Raw genomic sequence first — 19,343 nt, forward strand, 5'->3', positions numbered from 1 at the left:
CTGCCCCCACCCATCCAACAGCAATGTCTTTTCTCTCTCTCCCAGCATAGTGACTGGTACAGGTGATTCATCATGCATCAAGATAACACAAAGGACCAGGAAACTCTAAAGTGCGACAGTCTTTCGAAAAGTTCCGAGCTAAAACACTGCCTGTTTCAAATATCTTTTTTTTTAAATAATATTTATTTATTATATATAAGTACACTGTCGCTGTCTTCAGACACACCAGAAGAGGGCATCAGATCTCATTACAGATGGTTGTGAGCCACCATGTGGTTGCTGGGATTTGAACTCAGGACCTCTGGAAGAGCAGTCAGTGCTCTTAACCACTGAGCCATCTCTCCAGCCCCCTCAAATATCTTATTATCCAGTCTAGTTTAACATTCATACTCCACGTTTTACGTTTCCACACTAGGACCTTTTATTGTGCGCTAATCCAAAACAAAAGCTGTAGCCCCATGTGATAGTGCACGCCTTTAATCCCATCACTCAGGTGGCAAAGGCCAGCTTGATCTACATAGTGAGTCCCAGGCTAGTGAGGGCTACATAGTGAAACTTTGTCTCAAAAAAACAAAACAAAAAACAAAACAAAAAAACCTGGAAATTTAACTTATGGGCTCTGGAAACATAGTTCCCTATACCCTGTGAATAATTCCCTAAAACACAACCCTAGAGAACTTGAGTTAAATAAAAATCTAAGCCAGCCGGAGCAGTCAAGAACTTTTCACCGGTCTGCGAAGGACAAAGAAGCCATTAACATTCTTAAGACAACTGCATAATGAAACTGTAAGTCACAGAAGCAGAAAGAGCAGCGTAATTCTGCAGCCGGAAAATGGCTAAGGCGCACCCTAGTTCCCGCCCCAGAGACAAGGTTACGGCAGGCCATGGCAAGGGGACAGGGGCGTGGTGATGCAAAGGCGAGCCCGGGAGAGGGTGAGACTGGAGGAGCCGGGCTGGGGCCGCCATCTGAGGGGCGTGGTCAGGGCGGGCTCCGACGAGGCTGGCGGCTATGGGGAGGAGGCGTGGCAACGGCGGACTACGCCGCAGGCGGGCAGGAAAGGGCAGGTCTGCACGGCGGCCCACGCTCGCTCCCGAGGCGACTCGGAATCGGGACCGCGCGGGAGCGACATGCGTGCGCGCTCCGGCCTGTGACCCACTCGGGGATGGACAGCGGCTCCTTGGCGGCCGAGCGGCCGAAGCGCACACCGGGTCGCCAGCGGCTCCTGTCCTCCGGCTGCGGAGTTCCGGTGCGCCCCGGCGTCTCCACGCTGCCCGGCGGACGAAGCTGGCTAAGGCCTCGAGGACGGACCGCCCGCGCGTCCCGGCTGCTGCTCCTCTTGCTCGTGCCCTCCCCGCGCCTGGCCGCCACCGCCCCGCGTAGGACGCTGGCTGAGCGCTCGCGCCCGGGGCTCGTCATCCCCGCGGCCGCGCTCGGCGCTGGCAGGAACGCGCTGGGCCGTCTGCGGCTGGGTGCCCGGCGCGTGGCCGCGCTCGTGAGCAGCCGGAGAGGTGAGGCCGGAGGGAGGAACCACAGGTCACCCAAGTGACTGGGCTGTGGTCGCGCCGCTGGGGCGAGGTTTCGGAGCGCAGAGCCCGGGTGGCCTGACACCGGATGACACGCATACTCGGGCTGCCTTTGCACACATGTTGGAGCCAGGGAGAAGTGGGAAAAGTGCTAGAAGCCGGTGCCCGGGTATTCAGGTCCGAGGGGCGCAGATCCAGGAATGAAGGGATGCCGTTTTCCTTTGATTCCAAACTATTGATTCTTTCATGGTCCGCTGTTGCCTGTTCTCTGCCTGACACTTTTCTAGCTGTTTGGAGGTAATAAGTTCAACAAACTCTTCTCTTTCCGGAGCTTTCTGCAAGATATGCAGCAGGTGTTTTGTATATGTATACGCACTTACTAACGACAAATACTATAAAGAAAAATAGAGGCTTTATGTTTACGGCTTGAAGAAGAACTCTGTGCCTTTAAACTGAGTGGCCAGAGTAGGAATCTCTGTGTCATTTAGGTAATTGAAGGAGGCGAGGGACACCACTGAACTGCCTAAGACAAGGAAAGTAAACTACCTGGAATGTGTTCATAGTAAGTAGCAGATTAAATCTTATCCTGCAGGCTAATCAGCAAACGTGGCATAATTACTTCTTGGGTAACCTGTTTCTGTCTATGGTAGCCATATACACCCACGCGTTGGTCTTCCATATTTTTTTTCTATGATCATTACCTGCATCTAAAATTTAAGAATGCTTATGGCTAGGGGAGAGGCTCCTAATAGTTCAGAAAAAACGAGGGACGCTTTACACATAGGTAGGAAAACAAGCAGTGAGCTTTCTGTCCGTGTTTTGTAGGATTAGGAGTTGGAGACCTGTCTGGCTTCTTATTTCCATACCTTGCCTTCCTGTGTGCTATTTTGTTTTGTTCTGCTTTGAGACCAGGAGAGAACCGTGTAGCCTAACACAGAGATCCCTTGTGCCACCGAAGTGCTGGGGTTAAAGGCTAAGCTACCACACCCCTGCTTGCTGGACTTTTCACAAGCTGTTGCCTGCCGATGTTTTTGCTCTTAATGTATGGTTTTGGCACAAAGATTGGGGGCGGGGGTTCTTTCTCATTGTGTTAGCAAGATAGTGCCATTGTATTGTTCTCCTTCTTTTGAGAGGATAGCTGCATTTTTAAAAGGGAAGCAGCAGAAACAGTAAGCTTTCCTGCCCGTTTAAGCTGTCAGCATTTTGCTCCTTTATCCTTGGCCCGAGGTTGTTAGTTCAGTTTTGTGCCTGAGGTCCTCAGTGGATAATTTTACAGTTGGTTTCTCATCCATTCAGGGCTATCTTTGGGCTTCTTTTACAATGATGGATTTTAGCACCCTTTGACTGTGACGAAGGTCTCCAGAGAGGAGAATTACACCTTACATTCTAATACCCCTTAAGTTAACGTCTTCCTGCTGTGATCCCTGGGAATTAAGTACTCCTGGGTCCTCATTGTTGTCTTGACCAAACAGGGTGGCATTCCCATCCCTCTGTGGGTAAAACGCCCATTGGGAAGTGGCCAGCCCTTTCCCTTACTTTTTAGAAGCCAGCTTTCTTCAACCAAGCTTGCTATTTCTGGTTCCAGTTGTTTCTGGAAAAAGGAAGGAAAAAAAAAAAACTGGTCAATGTACAAATCATTTTTAACAGTGGTGGTGTGTTGGTCTGGGGATCTAACTTGGTGGATAAAATACTCAAGCGGGAGGACCAGAGTTGAGGTCCCCAGCACCCACATAAATTATATACTGGGCTTACATAGTGACCTTCCTTTCCAGCACTCAGAAGGTGCAGTTGTGGGCGATCTCTAGCCATACCCATGAGCTCTGGGTTCAATCGAGAGACATTACATGGGTGACTAAGGTACAGATTGGTCAAGAAAGATGCCAGACATCAATCTGAGGCATCTACAGGCAGGCACACACACATATGCTACATACGAATCTGAACACATGTGTGTTCACACATGCGAATGACCGTGTGGGTGCTGGGAATTGAACCAGAATCCTCTGAAAGAGCAGTCGGTGGCATTAATCGCTGGGGCTTCTCTCCAACCCCTGTTCTGATTGTGTCTTAGTCAGGGTTTTACTGCTGTGAACAGACACCATGACCGAGGCAACTCTTATAAGGACAACATTTAATTGGGACTGGCTTACAGGTTCAGAGGTTCAGTCCATTATCATCAAGGTGGGAGCATGGCAGCATCCAGGCAGGCATGGTGCAGGCAGAGCTGAGAGTTCTACATCTTCATCTGAAGGCTGCTAGCAGAATACCAGGCAGCTAGGATGAGAGTCTTAGAGCCCACACCCACAGTGACACACCTACTCCAACAGGGCCACACCTTCTAATAGTGCCACTCCCTGGACCAAGCATGTTCAAACCTTGAGAGACTGTTTTTGTTCTGCTGTGTAGATATGGTAGGGTGGGGATGGTGTTAATGTTATAAGTCCCAGGAGTTGCTGTCTCATTAAAACAAGGAAATGGGGGCTACAGCGACCCTGCCATTCCTCTAGACCTGCGTCCCTTCTTTTGGACAAATGACCTATGTGACAGGGGTCACATATCAGATGTCCTGCAGCAGCTGTTTACTTTATGATTCCTAACAGTAGCAAAATTATAGGTATCAAGTAGCAACAAAATCACTTTACGGTTGGGGGTCAGCACAGCATGAGGAACTGTATTAAAGGGTCACAGCATTGGGAAGGTGAGAACCACAGTTCTAGACTCATGTTCTCAAGCCCCCTTGCCAGTGGAATAGTCCAGCAGAGGACTAAGATGATTGAGGTCCCCTAGGAAGTCCCCTTGAGGAGCGCTTTCATTTATGCAACACTTTTTTGAATTCCCTATGCTTTGTGTTAGACAGACCTTGAGGGGGGAGGTGGGGAGGCTCCTCATAATATAGACCAGGCTGGCCTCAAACTCCCAATGTAGCCAGGGATGACCTCCAACTCCTAAACCTCCTGCCTCTTCCTGAATGCTAGGATGTCAGGCGTGCACCACCACCCTTGGCTCCATATGGTGTTGAGCATTGAATGCAGGGGCTCCTGTGCACCAGGCAAACACACTATTGACAAAGCCTCGTGCCCAACCCTGGACAGTCTTCCTGTAATCTTCCAGAGCTGCCTCTAGTCCTGGACTAGATGTGAATGGTGATGGAAAAGGCCCAGGATGAAGTGAGTTCACTCATGAACAGGTTACTAGAAAGAGTCATAGTCTAGGTCCTAGATGTTGTTACAGCTTAGTTACAAAGTATAAAATTATTCCTGGCTTGTTGCCTGGAAGGTCTTCCGAGAATGCTAAAATGAGGGTAAAAAGGAAAGCACCAGTGTGACTGGAAGGAAGAACTCTTCAGTTCAATAGTAGAAAGACCAGAGTCCGGTTAAAAATCTATGGAGAGGCTGGCTCAAGAGTTAGGAGCCAGTGGTGGACATGGTGGGTGTGGTGGTGCAGGCATTTAATCCCAGCACTTGAAAGGCAAAGGTAGGCAGATCTCTGTGAGTTTGAGACTAGCTTGTTCTACAAATTGAGTTCCAGGACAGCCAGAGCTGTTAAAGAGAGAAACCCTGACTTGGGGCAGGGGTAGTGGAAAGACTTGCTGCTTTTCTAGAGAATTCGAGTTTAGTTCCTAACATCCACAGGGCATAGCTTACAACTGTGTGTGTGTGTGTGTGTGTGTGTGTGTGTGTGTGTGTATTTGTTTTTTTGAGACAGGGTCTCTATGTATGTGTATAACAGGCTTTGAACTTTTGAACTTACAGAAATCCAACTGCCTCAGCCTTCCATCTGCTGGGATTAAGGGTACATACCACCACACCTGGCTATAAATATTCTTTAAGGAGACAAAACACTTGATAGACATTCCTACAAGAAAGATACTCATCGTCTAGGAGGCGTATGAAAAGATGTGCAGCATCGTTAGAGGGGTGCAGGCGAAAGCCACAACAAGATGCTGTTTGTACCCAGTAGGATGGTGATAAATTTATAAAGCAAACATCCTAACAGGTGTTAGCGAGGACGTGGAGAAATTGGGAGCCTCCTTGGCTGCGGGTAAGCAACAAAATTGGTGATACCGCCTGAGAAAGGATCTGGCAAGTTCCTTAGACAGTTACCGTATGGCCCTGCAGTTCTGCTCCCTGGGATATATTCCAGAGAACGGAAACAGTGGCCACAGCATCACGCAGGAGAGCCACAAAGTGTAAACAGCCCTCATCCTTCAGTTCTCAAGTGGATGAACACTGGTGGGGTTGTACAATGGAATATTCAGTGACACAGCGATGAGCGCCAACATGTTCTGCTGTGTGGATGACCATTAACCATCATGCTAAGACCATGTTGTCCAACGCCATGCGTGTGAAATCTACAGAGTACACACACAGTAGGACCTAAAGAGATCTCTGATTGTAGCAATGGAGGGGGGAAGAGGTTGGGTGGTGACTGAAGCCTGTGACCCCAGGGTTTGGGAGACCGAGGAGGGGAAGTATCACTGAGCCTGAGGCCGGTTTGTTCCAGGTTGGTCTGGACTGCAGAGTGCGACCCTGTTTGAAACAGTTGTCGTACTGACTGCAGGGTACAGTTTCTGCTTGGGATGGAGAAAGTTGTCCAGGAAACAACTGGATTTCACATGCACTGGGTTACGTCCTATGTATGGATTCCAGAACTGTAACAGAATAGGTTTCTGCAGTATTGAAATGTAACCTGTAGCATCAACTGGCTTTTGCTCACCGCTACGTTTGTTCTTACCTTCTGTTCTTTTCCCTTCTAGAGCTAAGCCTGTCTGCTAGGTGCCATCAGCTGGAGCCCAGAAAGGGGAACTTGCCCACCTCTGTGAGTCGGCAGCTCTACTTTGACACCCACGCTCTGGTGTGCTTACTTGAAGCAAATGGTAAGCCCCCCTCGCCCAGCACCCCACACCCCGACCTTGGATCAGTGCAGTTGATCTAAGCTTTAGTACTTCTCATGCTTCCTTTGAGTGTCTCTCTCTTTGACTCTGAAGCCTTCAGGAAGCTTTTGGTTCATGTTCTGGTTTGCTCTCTGTTGCTGTGGTAACTACTGTGACCAAAACTATATTCGGGAAGGAGAAGGTTTATTCAGCCTACAAGGTACAGTCGGTCATTGAAGGAAGTCATGAAGGAAGTCAGTGGGACCTGAACTTGAGACTGTAGAGGGGTGCTCCTTCCTGCCTTGCTCAGCCTGCTTTCTTAAGTAGCCCAGGGCCACTTGCCCCAAGGATGGCACTGCCCATAGTGGGCATGGCCATCTTAGATCAATTTAAAAATTGCACCCACAGACATGGGGATGGGTCATGGAAGTGGTTCTTAAGGTTTGCTTCTTCTGCCCAGGTGTATGGAGTTGACAGCCAAAGCTAACAAAGCCTCTTTTTTAAGGACAAAGACACTTATGTGTTCTAGGCTGGCCTCAGACTAACTGTATAGCTGAGGGTAACCTTGAACTTTTGATCCTCCTGCCTCCTCTTGAGATTTCAGACTTGTACCACCCACCATACAGAGTTTATGCAATGCTAGGGAAGGGAGCATAATACATGCTGGGTATGCACTGCCTTAGTCAGGGTTTCTACTCCTGAGCAAAACACGATGACCAGGAAGCAAGTTGGGGAGGAAAGGGTTTATTCAGCAGCTCACACTGCCACATTGCTATTCATCACCAAAGGAAGTCAGGACTGGAACTCAAGTAGGTCTGGAAGCAGGAGCTGATGCAGAGGCCATGGAGGGATGTTACTTACTGGCTTGCTTCCCCAGCCTTGCTCAGCTTGCTCTCTTACAGAACCCAAGACCACCAGCCCAGGGAAGGCACCACCCACAATGGGCCCTCCCCACTTGATCACTAATTGAGAAAATGCCTTACAGCTGGGTCTCATGGAGGCATTTCCTCAAGGGAGGCTCCATCCTCTGTGATAACTCCAGCCTGTGTCAAGTTGACACACAGAACCAGACAGTACAAGCACCTATAATTTTAACTGCCTTCCTCACCCCGTTTAAGGATGTTTTTTGCTCTATGGATACAATGGAGACTTTTTAAAATGGTTTCTCTCTGTTGAAAGACTACATTTTTGCTCGTTTTTTGGATTTGTTGGTGGGTTCGGTTGGTTGATTTTGGGATTTGGTTTTGTTTTGTTTTACACATATTAACCGTGGTTGGGGAGAGGTTCTTCCTTCCACCATGTGGTTCTGGGGATGGAATTCGTGTCTTCAGTCTTAACACCAAGCGCCTTTATGCTCTGAGCTATCTCATCTGCCCTGTTTTGGGCTGTGGTTTGTTTTTTGTGTTTGTTTTCTTTTTTTTTTTTCATTTTTAAGATTTGTTTTATTTTTATTTACATTTGTGGGAAAGGGGAGGGTGCCCTCAGAATCTAGCCTAGGGCATGAGATCCCCTAGAACTGGGGTTGCAAATAGTTGTAAGCTGCTCTAAAAGGGTGGTGGAAGCCAAAGTCTCTGGAAGAGAAGCAGGTTTTCTTCCCCAGGGTCAGAAAGTTAAGTAAGCATCGTGGGACCTGACTTCAGAGCGCTAGCACCCCTGTAGGCATAATGGTGAACCCATAATCCCAGCACCAGGAGGGGACACAGAAGAGCTCGCTGGCCAGCCCTCTGCCTGAGTGAGCAAAGCTTACTCAGAAAAATAAGGTGGAGAGTGAGCTAGGAAGGCCCTCAGCTATCAGCCCCTGGCCTCTCCATCCACATGCGCGCGCACTCATGCACAGACCAGATGGCTGCCATTTCCTTCCTGAAAGTGCACTTGGAGCATAGGATGTGCACTTATAATTAATATTCGGAGAAATAGGCTGGTTACAGTTCTCTATTGAAGGCCACATATATCATCCATACCAGGCTTTGGACTAACACAGAGCATTTAAAATACACACACGTCTGTGTTTACTTCACCAAGTTTGTTTATCCAGTTGGACACATTCTCGTTTGAGGAGCTTCATTCCACAGGTGAGCTGCGGTGGTCACTGCCTGTCGGGCAGGCAGACACCCTGGGTTGCTGTGTAGCTATACAAGTCCCACCTTCCTCAAGCTTCTGTGACACATCTATCTGTACCACAGACATAAAAAGAACCCCAAAGGGGTTGGGGATTTAGCTCAGTGGTAGAGCGCTTGCCTGGGAAGCGCAAGGCCCTGGGTTCGGTCCCCAGCTCCGAAAAAAAGAACCAAAAAAAAAAAAAAAAAAAAAAAAAAAAAAGAATCCCAAAGGTCCTTCTGGTATCAAAGGCAGCAAGGCAGATTGTATGCGGTGACATTTTTTGAGATTTCTGGAATTTGGGTTTCCTTTTAAAACACAGAAATATATGAATGTACTCCTTTTTTTTTTTTTTCTTTTCTTTTTTTCGGAGCTGGGGACCGAACCCAGGGCCTTGCACTTGCTAGGCAAGCGCTCTACCACTGAGCCAAATCCCCAACCCTGAACGTACTCCTATTTTAATCCCATGTGGGGCAGCTTCAGACCGTCCATAGCAGCTGACTAGGATTTGCCTTGTGCTCTAGCAGAGGCGTGGTTTTGCCAGCCTTAGATAATTTCTGCAATTGTGTGACATTTGGAATTCCGGGAACTTTTCAGAGGGTGTATAAATGCTAGAGCCCCAACAGGTGGTGTTGGTGGGTTGCTGCTGGTTCAGGGGGCGTTGGTGGTGGTTTGTTAGTAGCCATGGCCAAAGAAGAAACAAAAGGAAAAAAACTAGATTCAGCGATCTTCATAATCCCTCTCTCCCCTCTATCCTCCTTTCTCTCCTATCTAGTGTTAGGGGGTGAAACTGGGGGATGAAGGGTGGGAAAAAGAAGAACCTACAAAGTAGCAAAAGTCAGTTGCAGTGATGGGCTTTGGAAAAATGGCCAAACACTGTGTCATCGTCTCTCTGTCCAGCTTTTCTTATTGAATGAAATAGCAGGCCTTTCTACCATAACGTCCTTTTCAGCCTAGAATTTAAGAGAAAAGTAGAGGTGAAAGGGGGACGTCTAGAGTTGTGTTGATGAGCAGAAATGTTCCCACCCTCCTCAAGTCCCACCCTCCTCACAGCATCAGAAACAAGCTAGTGCTTCCTCCCAGTCAGGGTGTCCGACCTGTCACGGCCTGTGGGTCTGGTCTCAGCCCCCCACTAGACCACGCTTTCCTTGTTCTGAGTTCAGACCTTCACGGGAACATGCGTGTTTCCTGTGTCCTTCTTTGTGTTCCCCTCTGAGTCTGGTTGTTTCTGTGTGCTCGCCTAGGGTTTACCATTCAACAAGCAGAAATCATTGTGTCGGCATTGGTCAAGATTACGGAGACCAACATGGACATCATCTACAAAGACATGGTCAGCAAGATGCAACAGGTAACGTAGTCGGGGCGGGTCGGTGGGGCGGGAATCGGAAAGGGGGTTTTTACGGGAAATAAATACTCAAACCGTTTTTGGATGACGATCTGTTGAAAAGTGCATGGTCATTTTAACCATGGTTCAGAGGACAAAATGATCATAAAAATAATTCAGCCATAAAAATAATTCAGCCATTCAGTTAGTCGCTGTGGCTCATGCTTGAACCAACACTCACTGTTCCAGGCAAGCTGACATTAATGACTGAGGTATGGACAGGACTGCAGGTGACAGCGTCCTGTCCCAGCTGTGGTCTCCCTCCCTCTAAAGCCGTGGCTCGTTTGCCTCTGCTGCGGATGGACGGACGGACAGAGAGACAGATGGACGGACAAGTGTCCTCCTTACCTTCTCACTTTGGAGCAGAGGTGACCTTCCCAGTCTCACACGCTGTTCTGGTTTCTTTTTAGCCCCGTTAGCAGGTAGAGGTAAGAAGAAGGAGGTTTCAGGGGACCGGACAAGATTCCACGTGTCATTTTTCTCTTTTTCTAGGAAATCGCTCTTCAGCAAATTATATCTAAGATTGCTAACGTGAAGAAAGATATGATCATCTTGGAGAAGAGTGAGTTTTCTGCCCTCAGAGCAGAAAATGAGGTAAAGCTGCAGCCTTGCATGGCCTTCTTTTTGTTAAGACATTGAGCTACACTCACCTAGAAGAAGGGCACAGGAAAAGAAGTCACGGTGACTGTACAGTGTGCACTGCTGAGGTCATCAAGATGATGATGTTCCCCACCCACAAGTCCTGCCCAGGCTCCTTCCAGTCCCTCCTCAAGAGGAAACCATGACCCTGGCTGATAAAACCTCCACTAAGCCAATTTTGCCCATTCTAGACCTCGGTCTGACGGATGCCTTGCAGTAACCGAACTCCTGTTTTCATTGTCTGTGATGCTGTATTAATACACACATCGCCCTAATGTGTGGATGGTAGGACTTCCCAGTCTGCAGTCTTAGGAATAGGTAGTTCTACAAAATACCCCTGTCCTACCAAAAGCAAGTATATAAATAAGTTAATATTTCTTTTTAAGTTTTTTATGTGTTTTCCCTGCATGTATATCTGTGCCCCACTTGCATACACTGCCCCACAGAGGTCAGAAAAAGGTGTCAGAGCCTCTGGAATTAGATTACAGATGGATGCGTGTGTGTGCTCCACAGTGTTCTTGTAGAGATCAGGGGATGACCTTGTGGGGCTGGGTTTCTCCTTCCACCTGTCCATGGATTTTAGAGATTGGTCAGGCTTGCATGACCAGTGCTTTACCCACTGAGCAATCCCACCAGCCTGATTTCTGTCTCTTTAAAATGTGGTGTGTGGCTTAGGGAAGCGCCATCTTTGCATCCTGCTTCCGTCTTGTGTCTTCGTGAGGCCCCGTACAGGGGAGTTATTTGCTGCCTTCTGGACTCACAGTTGTCCCCTTGAACTCAGCTCATAGAAGGCAGAATTGGCAGAAGGAAAAAACAGAGGAGGAAATAAAAGGAAGACAGGGTCCCTGAATATGGCTGTGTGCGTCATAAACAGCTGTCCCTCATTTGATGGGGGCCACCCCCCCAGATGAAGTCAGACTGCTCTTCCTGTCTGCACGTGCATTATGGGACGACAGTACATGGATGTTTTCGCTTGCTTAGTGGTTTGGTTTTGTTTTTAGTTTTTTGAGACAAAGTCTTATTTATTATACTAATTAATATTAGCCCTGGCTAGTATTCTACTCACTTTATCGCCTAGGCTAGCCTCAAATTCATTGCACAATCCTCCTGCCTCAATGTCCCCAGAGCTGAGGTAGCAGGCTGCACCACCCACCCAGCTCAGGTAGGTCTGTGTTCTGAGTGTAGTCGCACTGGCGAGGACGTTGGCGAGCTTGGTCTTTTTTTTTTTTTTTTTTTTTTTTTTTTTGGTTCTCTTTTTCGGAGCTGGGGACCGAACCCAGGGCCTTGGCGAGCTTGGTCTTAAGTGTTTACTATGATGTGTGTTTTGTGGCTTTCCTCTGTCACGTGTCCTTGACTTTTCCTTTTTACTCTGTTTTTAGAAAATAAAACTTGAACTACACCAGTTAAAGCAGCAAGTAATGGTGAGTTCCCCTCCTGTCCTCGGGCATCTATGTAAGTGTATGTATTTATTAGTAGATTAAAGTCATAGGTGCAATAGAGGTGCTGGGAAACTCAGTTCTGTGTGGAGAATGCTTAGTGCACTTCCAAAGCACACATCAGGTGATGTTTGGTGACCTGTGTCTGTGGCCACATTCATCAAGAGAATTGCATTGTGGGAATATTTTTCTTTCCTAAGATACGGCCTCACTGTGTACAACTCGAGTTCCCTGGCCCTCTCTGTGCCTCCTGCGTGTGGGAGCTTCCAGGCCTCTCTGCCACCAAGCCTGGCTAAACCATTGTAAATCAAAACTCCTCTAGGGGTTGGGGATTTAGCTCAGCGGTAAAGCGCTTGCCTAGTGAGCGCAAGGCCCTGGGTTCGGTCCCCAGCTCCGAAAAAAAAAAAAAGAAAAAAGAAAAAAAAAAAAAACTCCTCTAAAGTAGCCATGGGACCCGTCTAGAAGATGGTGACTCCGTAGAACTCTATGTGGGTTAGATGGTTGCTGGCCCAGCATTTGGTTACTTCATAAAGCAGGAAAGAGCAGTGGTGTCAGAAAAGATTTAGATGGGTCTTAGTGAGAAACCGTATGTAGCAGGGTCGACTTTGTTCCATTGGTCCATCTTTATTTTCTAAAATGCTCTAGATAATCCTATTCACATATTCCATGAGGAGGTCATAAGCAGTTGAGCCCTACCATGCTGACATTGGGGTCAAAGGGGACTGTCTGTAGATAACTGGGAGGGCTAGACACAGAGCTGATGTGAGGTGTGGCTGGCCCAGAGTCCTAGGACACCAGGAGGCCTGGCTCCATGTCTCTGGGCTTAAGTCTCAGAAGGTGCAGCTCTTTTACCCTGGCTTCTCATTCTCTTTGTCCTCTGCCCTCTGCCCAGGATGAAGTGACCAAAGTCCGGACAGATACCAAATTAAACTTCAATCTAGAAAAGAGCAGAGTAAAAGAATTGGTATGTTCCTTTATTTAAAGTAAATCATTAATGTATTTCTTTTTAGAATGGAATGCTTGTCAAAGTCTTAATCTTACACCCAAGACACAAATATTATTAGATACTTGTCCATTTATAAGAGTTCACAACTTGGTTTCAAATCTTAATTAGATCAGGACTTAAACTTGGTTTCAAAAGTGACATTTAAATTAAAAAGTCAAACTGAAATTGAAACTTTTTTCAAAGATAATATGTTAATATGTTACAGAGATAATGTTAATATGATAATATGTTACATAGGTGTTAATAAGAAAGTTACACTCAGTCTTAATCTATGTAATACTGATTTAATCCCCACAGCCCCTAACTTTTTAAAAGTTAGCTGATTTTCTGACTTAGGTAAAATTGCCATTATATTAAATTCTACATTGAACTTTGACTAAAGCTTCTTTCTCTGTTGTCTTTTAAATACTGTGAGTGGTCATGTATTTCAGTGGATATATGTCGGGTTGTTCTGGTGATGGTTGTTTTTGTTGTTTTGGTTTTTAAGCAGTTCTGAGACTCAGACTCTTGGCCTCACACTCTCTACTGTGATAACCATTGACCCTGAACCCCCCAACCCCTGACCCCATACACACACACCACACACTCTCCCCGGGCTACAAAATCCCCCACACTCTGTTGACTTATGACTCCTGTCTGAGCTCTCCATCTTCTTGCTGGGACCCTCTTTAGCTTGAGTGATATCAAAGGTACCTTTGTCACCTGTCGCATAAGCAGGCTGGGGTGTGGGAAGCACTTCGGCACCAGCAGGAAATGGCTTCCATGCCGGGGAGTCCACACTGCTCTTCCTGTTCTTGTCATTGCTGAATTTGCCTTCAGTCAGTGTATCCTAGTGATGACGGAAGCTAGAACTCAGACAAGTGTGTGATCGTATCTGAGCTGCCCTGATTTCAGTGGTTACTCGGAATACTTGCTGAGTCCATTGGCTGCCCTAACACCTCATGAAGCTGTTGAGTCAGGAGATCTAGTCACCCTGCCTATGGGAAACGTCAGTGACCTCCTTGACTAGTGTCCAAAAGAGAAACTCTGTGCTAGGGTTTGCTGTAATCCACTTGGTTTAGGAAGGCAGTGACGTGGGCGTGCGTAACCAGGGTGGGAAGAAATGTATCTCAGAGGTTGGCAGAGCTCCAGGGCGTGAACGTAGATGTATGCAAAGTGGAGGATTTGCTGAGCGAGAGACTGTGAAGGTACCCTGAAGCCCGAAACGGTACCACCAGTAAACCTGTGACCGTGCAGTAACGCAGACAAGGGATTCGACTTCTTTACGTTTTTGGTAGAATTGGACTAAGGTTGTAACTCAGTGGAAGAACACATGTTGGGCGTGTGTAAAGCCCTGGGCTTAATGCTCAGCACAGCCAACAAAAAAACAGACTGTGGTCATTTTTACAGCCAGTTTCCACAGCAGTTCCAAGTTCCAGGGGATAGAGCCCCAGACGTGTCATTGTTATGGCGACAGCGTGGAGATATAGGCCTTTCTTTTCCCTGTGTATTTGTTAGTGCTGTGAGCGGAAAGGTGTGCAGAGCATTGCACTCTGCCCTCTGCTGGTGATCTGAGGAATAGCACCGATCCGAAACCCAGCTTATGAAATCAGCCAGGGTCCTTAGTCACTGGCCGGTCTTTAGTTTAGGATTCCAGAGTTGGGGGTGGGGAGTTACTTCTGACCACTGCATTTTTACATTTATTTGCCCAATAAGTTTGAAGAAAACAACTTATAGGTATAAATTTTTAGGGACTTTAAAGGGCATTAACATTTTTCCTGGTAACAATATTGTTTTAAAATGTTGATTTAAACTACCGGTTGCCCTTCGCTAAGTTAAATACTCATACTCGTTATTATGGAAACATGTCTGATTTTTATTTTATTGTCAACAGAGCTGTACTAAATCTTTTTTACCAGCTTTAATAGCTGACAGCCTTCAGGAGCACTGCGCTGCGGTTTCCCACAGCAGGGGTTCTTTTCATTGTTGTTAAGACAGTCTGGGACGCTCTGCTGTCTCTCTTGTATCCGTGTCATGCTTTACAATGATAATATATCTTGTTACAGAATCATATTTCTTGAGCTATTTTTTCCCGATATTACATTGCTTCTACAAATGCCGGTAATGTGTGTCACGCTTGTAGTTCTGGGGATATCATTCCAAAATTAAATGGTGTCCTCCCCCTTATCAGCCCTCCCAAGCCCAAAGGCACATTGATCAACACGCATATAAATGGGACCCAAGAAATGCTGTTCTAATAGTGGGCAGGACCCAGTGATATCACAGCTGAGAGATTTAAAGCAAACCAACAAACACGAAAGATCGAAGAGAAATGGAAAAGGGTCACACATCACCAGGGCCTTGCTTTCTTTCTGGTGCTGTGAGAAACACCATGACCAAACACAGCCTGGGGAGGAAAGGGTTTACCACAGCCCATGGTCATCCTCTGAGGAAGTCAGAGCAGAGACCTGGAGGCAGGAGCCGATGGCCATGGAGGGGTGCTGCTTATTGGCTTGCTCCCCATGGCTTGTTCAGTCTGCCTTCCTATAGATCCCAACCATCAACACAGTGAACTGGGCCTTCCCACAGCAATCATGAAAATGCCCCACCCCTTCCCCCAGGCCAGCCTGGTGAGCCATTCTCTCCGGCTTCCCAAATGACTCTAGCTGTGTCCGGTTCATATTAAGCCAGCCACACAGTGAGTGTGAGAAGCCTCAACTACAAAGACAGAGCAGGCGGGCTACAGTGATGCAGGGTGACAGTCTCCTGTTAGATGTTCCAGGAGGCAATGAGGACTGCATGTTTAAGGCACCAGAAAAATGGTGGACGAGACTCTAATCATGTGGAATGTTTGTTTCAGTACTCATTGAATGAGAAGAAGATGCTGGAACTGAGGACAGAAATAGTGTCCCTGGTAAGGACTGAGGTTGACTTCTCTGCTATTCTTTTTATCTTTACCTCTCCATGCATGGCTCTGGGGTTAACTGTTGTCGGACATGTTACAGGAGGTGTGCACATTTAATTTGGGACTTTTTCACTGCAGTAAAACATATGCATGAATTACAGTTATAGCAATTTGATGTGCATAATTCTGTGTGTATGTGTGCGTGCATGTGCGCATGTGCATGTGTTTCTGTATACATTGCATAGCTTAGCAGTAGAGTGTGTATGTAGCTTATAGGATGGGTGATACCCATATCGTATTGCCTGGGACCTGTGCTGCAGAAGGACCAGTGAGACAAGAAGACCTTCCTCTGGAATGGCTTCATTTCCTTATTATTTGCCCACATGGGTGTCCATAAGAAACTACTCGTGCTTGAATTTTTAGTAAAATGTTCCCAGTGTTTTTACACATCAGTATAGCAGCCAGGGTCACTGCCCACCAAGGGTTAAATGTGCAGCCTGGAGTCGTCTTATGTTTGGAGAAAGACATAAATCAGCCCCTGGTAGCTGTGCCTCGTGTTAATAAAATACCTGATGTTTGACCTGTGAGAGAAGACGGCCTGGAAAGGTGTGGCTAGAAATACTATCAAGACAGCACTGTTGTTGTCAGATCTAAGGCTGTGTCCATGTGTCGGCAGAACTTTCGAGTCCACTGTCCCCTGCAGGGGCTAGCCAGGGACCACACATCACTACCATCGAGAACAGTCTGGCCTCCTAATGGCACAGCAGGTAAAGCAGTCTCTAGTTCTCACAACTTTTTCCATGTAGCTTATTGGCCTTGAGTCTCTCGGTAGCTCTTACGGGGCAAGACCAGTGATGGGCTGTTGGTTTGTTTTTCTTTTAATCCCTTTTCCCAAACAGAACGGAACTGAGACAGGAGACATTAAGGGCTCTGGACAATGCAACGTGGCCTGACGACATCAGAGCCAACGCTAAGTCCCAACTCCAGTTCTCAAACTAGGACTGCTCCTCACTGAACCAGAAAGAGTTCTGGGTCAGAGCACCAGGGAACCCGGCGGCACCCACAGGCTCTAACGCTCTCAACCTCTTTGCTTTGAAAGCATGCCCAGCAGGATAGAGCCCTGACGCAGACCGACAGGAAGATAGAGACCGAGGTGGCTGGCCTCAAGACGATGCTGGAAGCCCACAAGCTTGACACAATCAAATACTTAGCAGGTAAGATGCTTCACATCTGAGTATTTCAAACAATTGAGAAGAGCATGGCCAGTGTCATAGAGCACCAGGAGGCGAGCAGCCCGTGGCATTGACTGAGCCTTTCTCCTGCTTGAACATGTTCTTGTTACAGTACATCCTGCGCTCCCCAGTGCATGGAGTGCCTCTGATTTGCCATTTTCCTCCTTAGTAATGAAGATACCATTGTACTTTATAATTGATGGGACCTTAACTTTGGTAGGATGCTCTTCTTTCTCTTATGGTTTAGGGATTTCAGGGAAGTAGGGCAGGAAATAGCTTAAAACTACAATGGAAGGCCTGTGACCGTCTTACTTCAGCTGTGACACTTTGGGGTTACCCATGTGTGCACCAGCAGAGGCCAGAGGATGGCGTGGGTTCCTTGCTCTGTTTTTCTCTATCTTATTTCCTTGAGGCAGGGTCTCTCCCGGAATCTGGAGCAAGGCTGACACCCGCAGTCCTATCTCTGACACCCTGACCCTCTGACCCCCTGACCCCCTGACCCCACCCCTACACACATACACAGCTGGCATTATTGGCCTGTACGGCTTCTCACGTGGGTTCTGGGAATTCAGACTCAGCTTGCGGTCACTGAGCCATCTCTCCAGCCACAGGGCAATCGTGTAAAGAAGTTATTCTTGCTTTTGTAATTTTTAAGCCCAAGAAGGAATATGTTGGCATCAAAACAAATAAACAAAAACAAAACCCACTATTTCAAGTCAGTTCTAACATTTCAGCGCAATCAAATATTTTAAAGTTATGGTGGTATTCAACAATGAAATTTTGTTCCTTATAGCATAGCACATATGTGTGCCCTTTGATCCTACAATCGTGAGTCTAACTTGCGTTCAAAGGTTTTCTTGACTACTGGACACGTTTGCATCGGTCGCCGGGTGGAGACTTGTTCTTAATAAACAGTTTCGAGGATCGAGGCCCATCAGTCAGTCTGCTGTTTCCAGGTCCTGGCGGCCCAAGGAGGGAAGACCAACATGCTGACTAAGTAGCCAGCATCCCTCCCTACTCAGCCCTCTGAGTGGCTTCTGACACCTGGTACAGCACAAAAAGAAAACCCCTTCAGGGGCTAACGGTCCTCTCATTGTTTTTTCTTACAGGGTCTGTGTTTACGTGCCTAACAGTAGCTCTGGGATTTTACCGCCTGTGGATATAATAAAGTGTCTATTTAAAGAAACCCCCATTGTTTTGCCATAAGAGTACCAGATTGCTGTCCCACCCACCCAACTCCCCCTTTTTTTCTCTTTTCTCGGTTTTTTTAGTCCTAATTTGACTTCGTGTGTATTATTTATTTCTGTGCAAACTGTGGATCCATAACCAAGGTGAAGAAAGTCGGGATTTCTGTAATCATTGTTCGGAGCAACTCTGTTTAGTTGGCTTTCGGCTGAGCAGTGTGGATGGGCCACGCTTTCAAGACTCCTTTCAGCCAAACCAATGGACTTAGTCTCTCCTGCAGTATTTGACAAAACTAAGTAGAGCTTTAAGTAGTTTGTAATGTGGAGAACATGAGAACGCGTTTTGGAAACAAGGTAGCTTTAAATCTGAAGAATCATTGGAATTCAACCCAGAATACCAGCCCTTCTGTGCCTTTGCTACAGACAGCCCCTCCCGGTACTGTTGCAGCTACCCTGGTACACCTCCGGGGCCTTTGTCTCTGGGTTCTCATTGTCTTAGCAACATTGTTAATGTGCCTTGCAGCTGGAAGTCTAGGTGCCTAACTAAGCTTTGTGATCTTAGCACAGGTTCTCTCACTGCTGCCACTCCTGCCCTTCTGGTTTTGAGACAAGGTCTTCTGGTCGGCTTTGAACTCATCTTCCCGCCTTAGCACAACCATGCCCAGCTTCTACCTTTCAGAACGCTAACCTTCTCTCCCTCTTCCTCCTCCTCCTTTCCTTCCCGATGTGAGAGTTTAGCACCACACTCCTGGCATTACCTACTCGGAAAACTTGTAGTTCTCGGAATGAAAGCCCTGCTTCAGGGTGTGGTTTAAAGTGAACTTCCTTCTGGTGGCCACCTGCTTTTTATAAAATGACACGCAGCACTTTGCTCCTGTGGGATATCTAGACAGTGTGCACAGCTTTTAGAATGAATATGCCTTTCCCTGTGAGCAGCTCAGGTTGTCACTTGCGGAGTGAAAGAGCTCCCATGCTTGGCCCCGGCCTCATCTGCATTGATTTCTTTGGTGTAGAAGACACTCCCAGTCACCTCAGGTCTCTATTGAGACAGAGAGATCCTGTGCAGCTGCACGTACTTTGGAGA

The 19,343-nt window shown here is 47.2% G+C and overlaps 1 protein-coding gene and 1 long non-coding RNA gene across 2 annotated transcripts; one reads left to right on the forward strand and one right to left on the reverse strand.

The window, feature by feature from the left end:
- The first annotated feature begins 1,163 nt into the window (after positions 1 to 1,163).
- On the forward strand, positions 1,164 to 18,261 carry Mcur1 (mitochondrial calcium uniporter regulator 1). Its single transcript, NM_001305178.1, is given in 9 exon segments — positions 1,164 to 1,509; positions 6,281 to 6,400; positions 9,739 to 9,842; positions 10,371 to 10,472; positions 11,897 to 11,938; positions 12,846 to 12,917; positions 15,799 to 15,852; positions 16,943 to 17,057; positions 18,185 to 18,261. Coding segments are annotated over 9 exon segments (1,011 nt in total). The 3' UTR covers positions 18,241 to 18,261.
- LOC134482833 (uncharacterized) lies at positions 8,386 to 10,541 on the reverse strand. The gene is made up of 3 exons (XR_015641192.1): positions 10,227 to 10,541; positions 8,935 to 9,447; positions 8,386 to 8,669 (listed from the first exon to the last, which is right to left on the reverse strand). It is a non-coding gene; the product is annotated as an uncharacterized LOC134482833 (long non-coding RNA).
- Positions 18,262 to 19,343: the final 1,082 nt, after the last annotated feature.

Source organism: Rattus norvegicus, chromosome 17 (genome assembly GCF_021556685.1).
Source record: "Rattus norvegicus strain SHRSP/BbbUtx chromosome 17, alternate assembly SHRSP_T2T, whole genome shotgun sequence".
Lineage (NCBI taxonomy): Eukaryota > Metazoa > Chordata > Mammalia > Rodentia > Muridae > Rattus > Rattus norvegicus.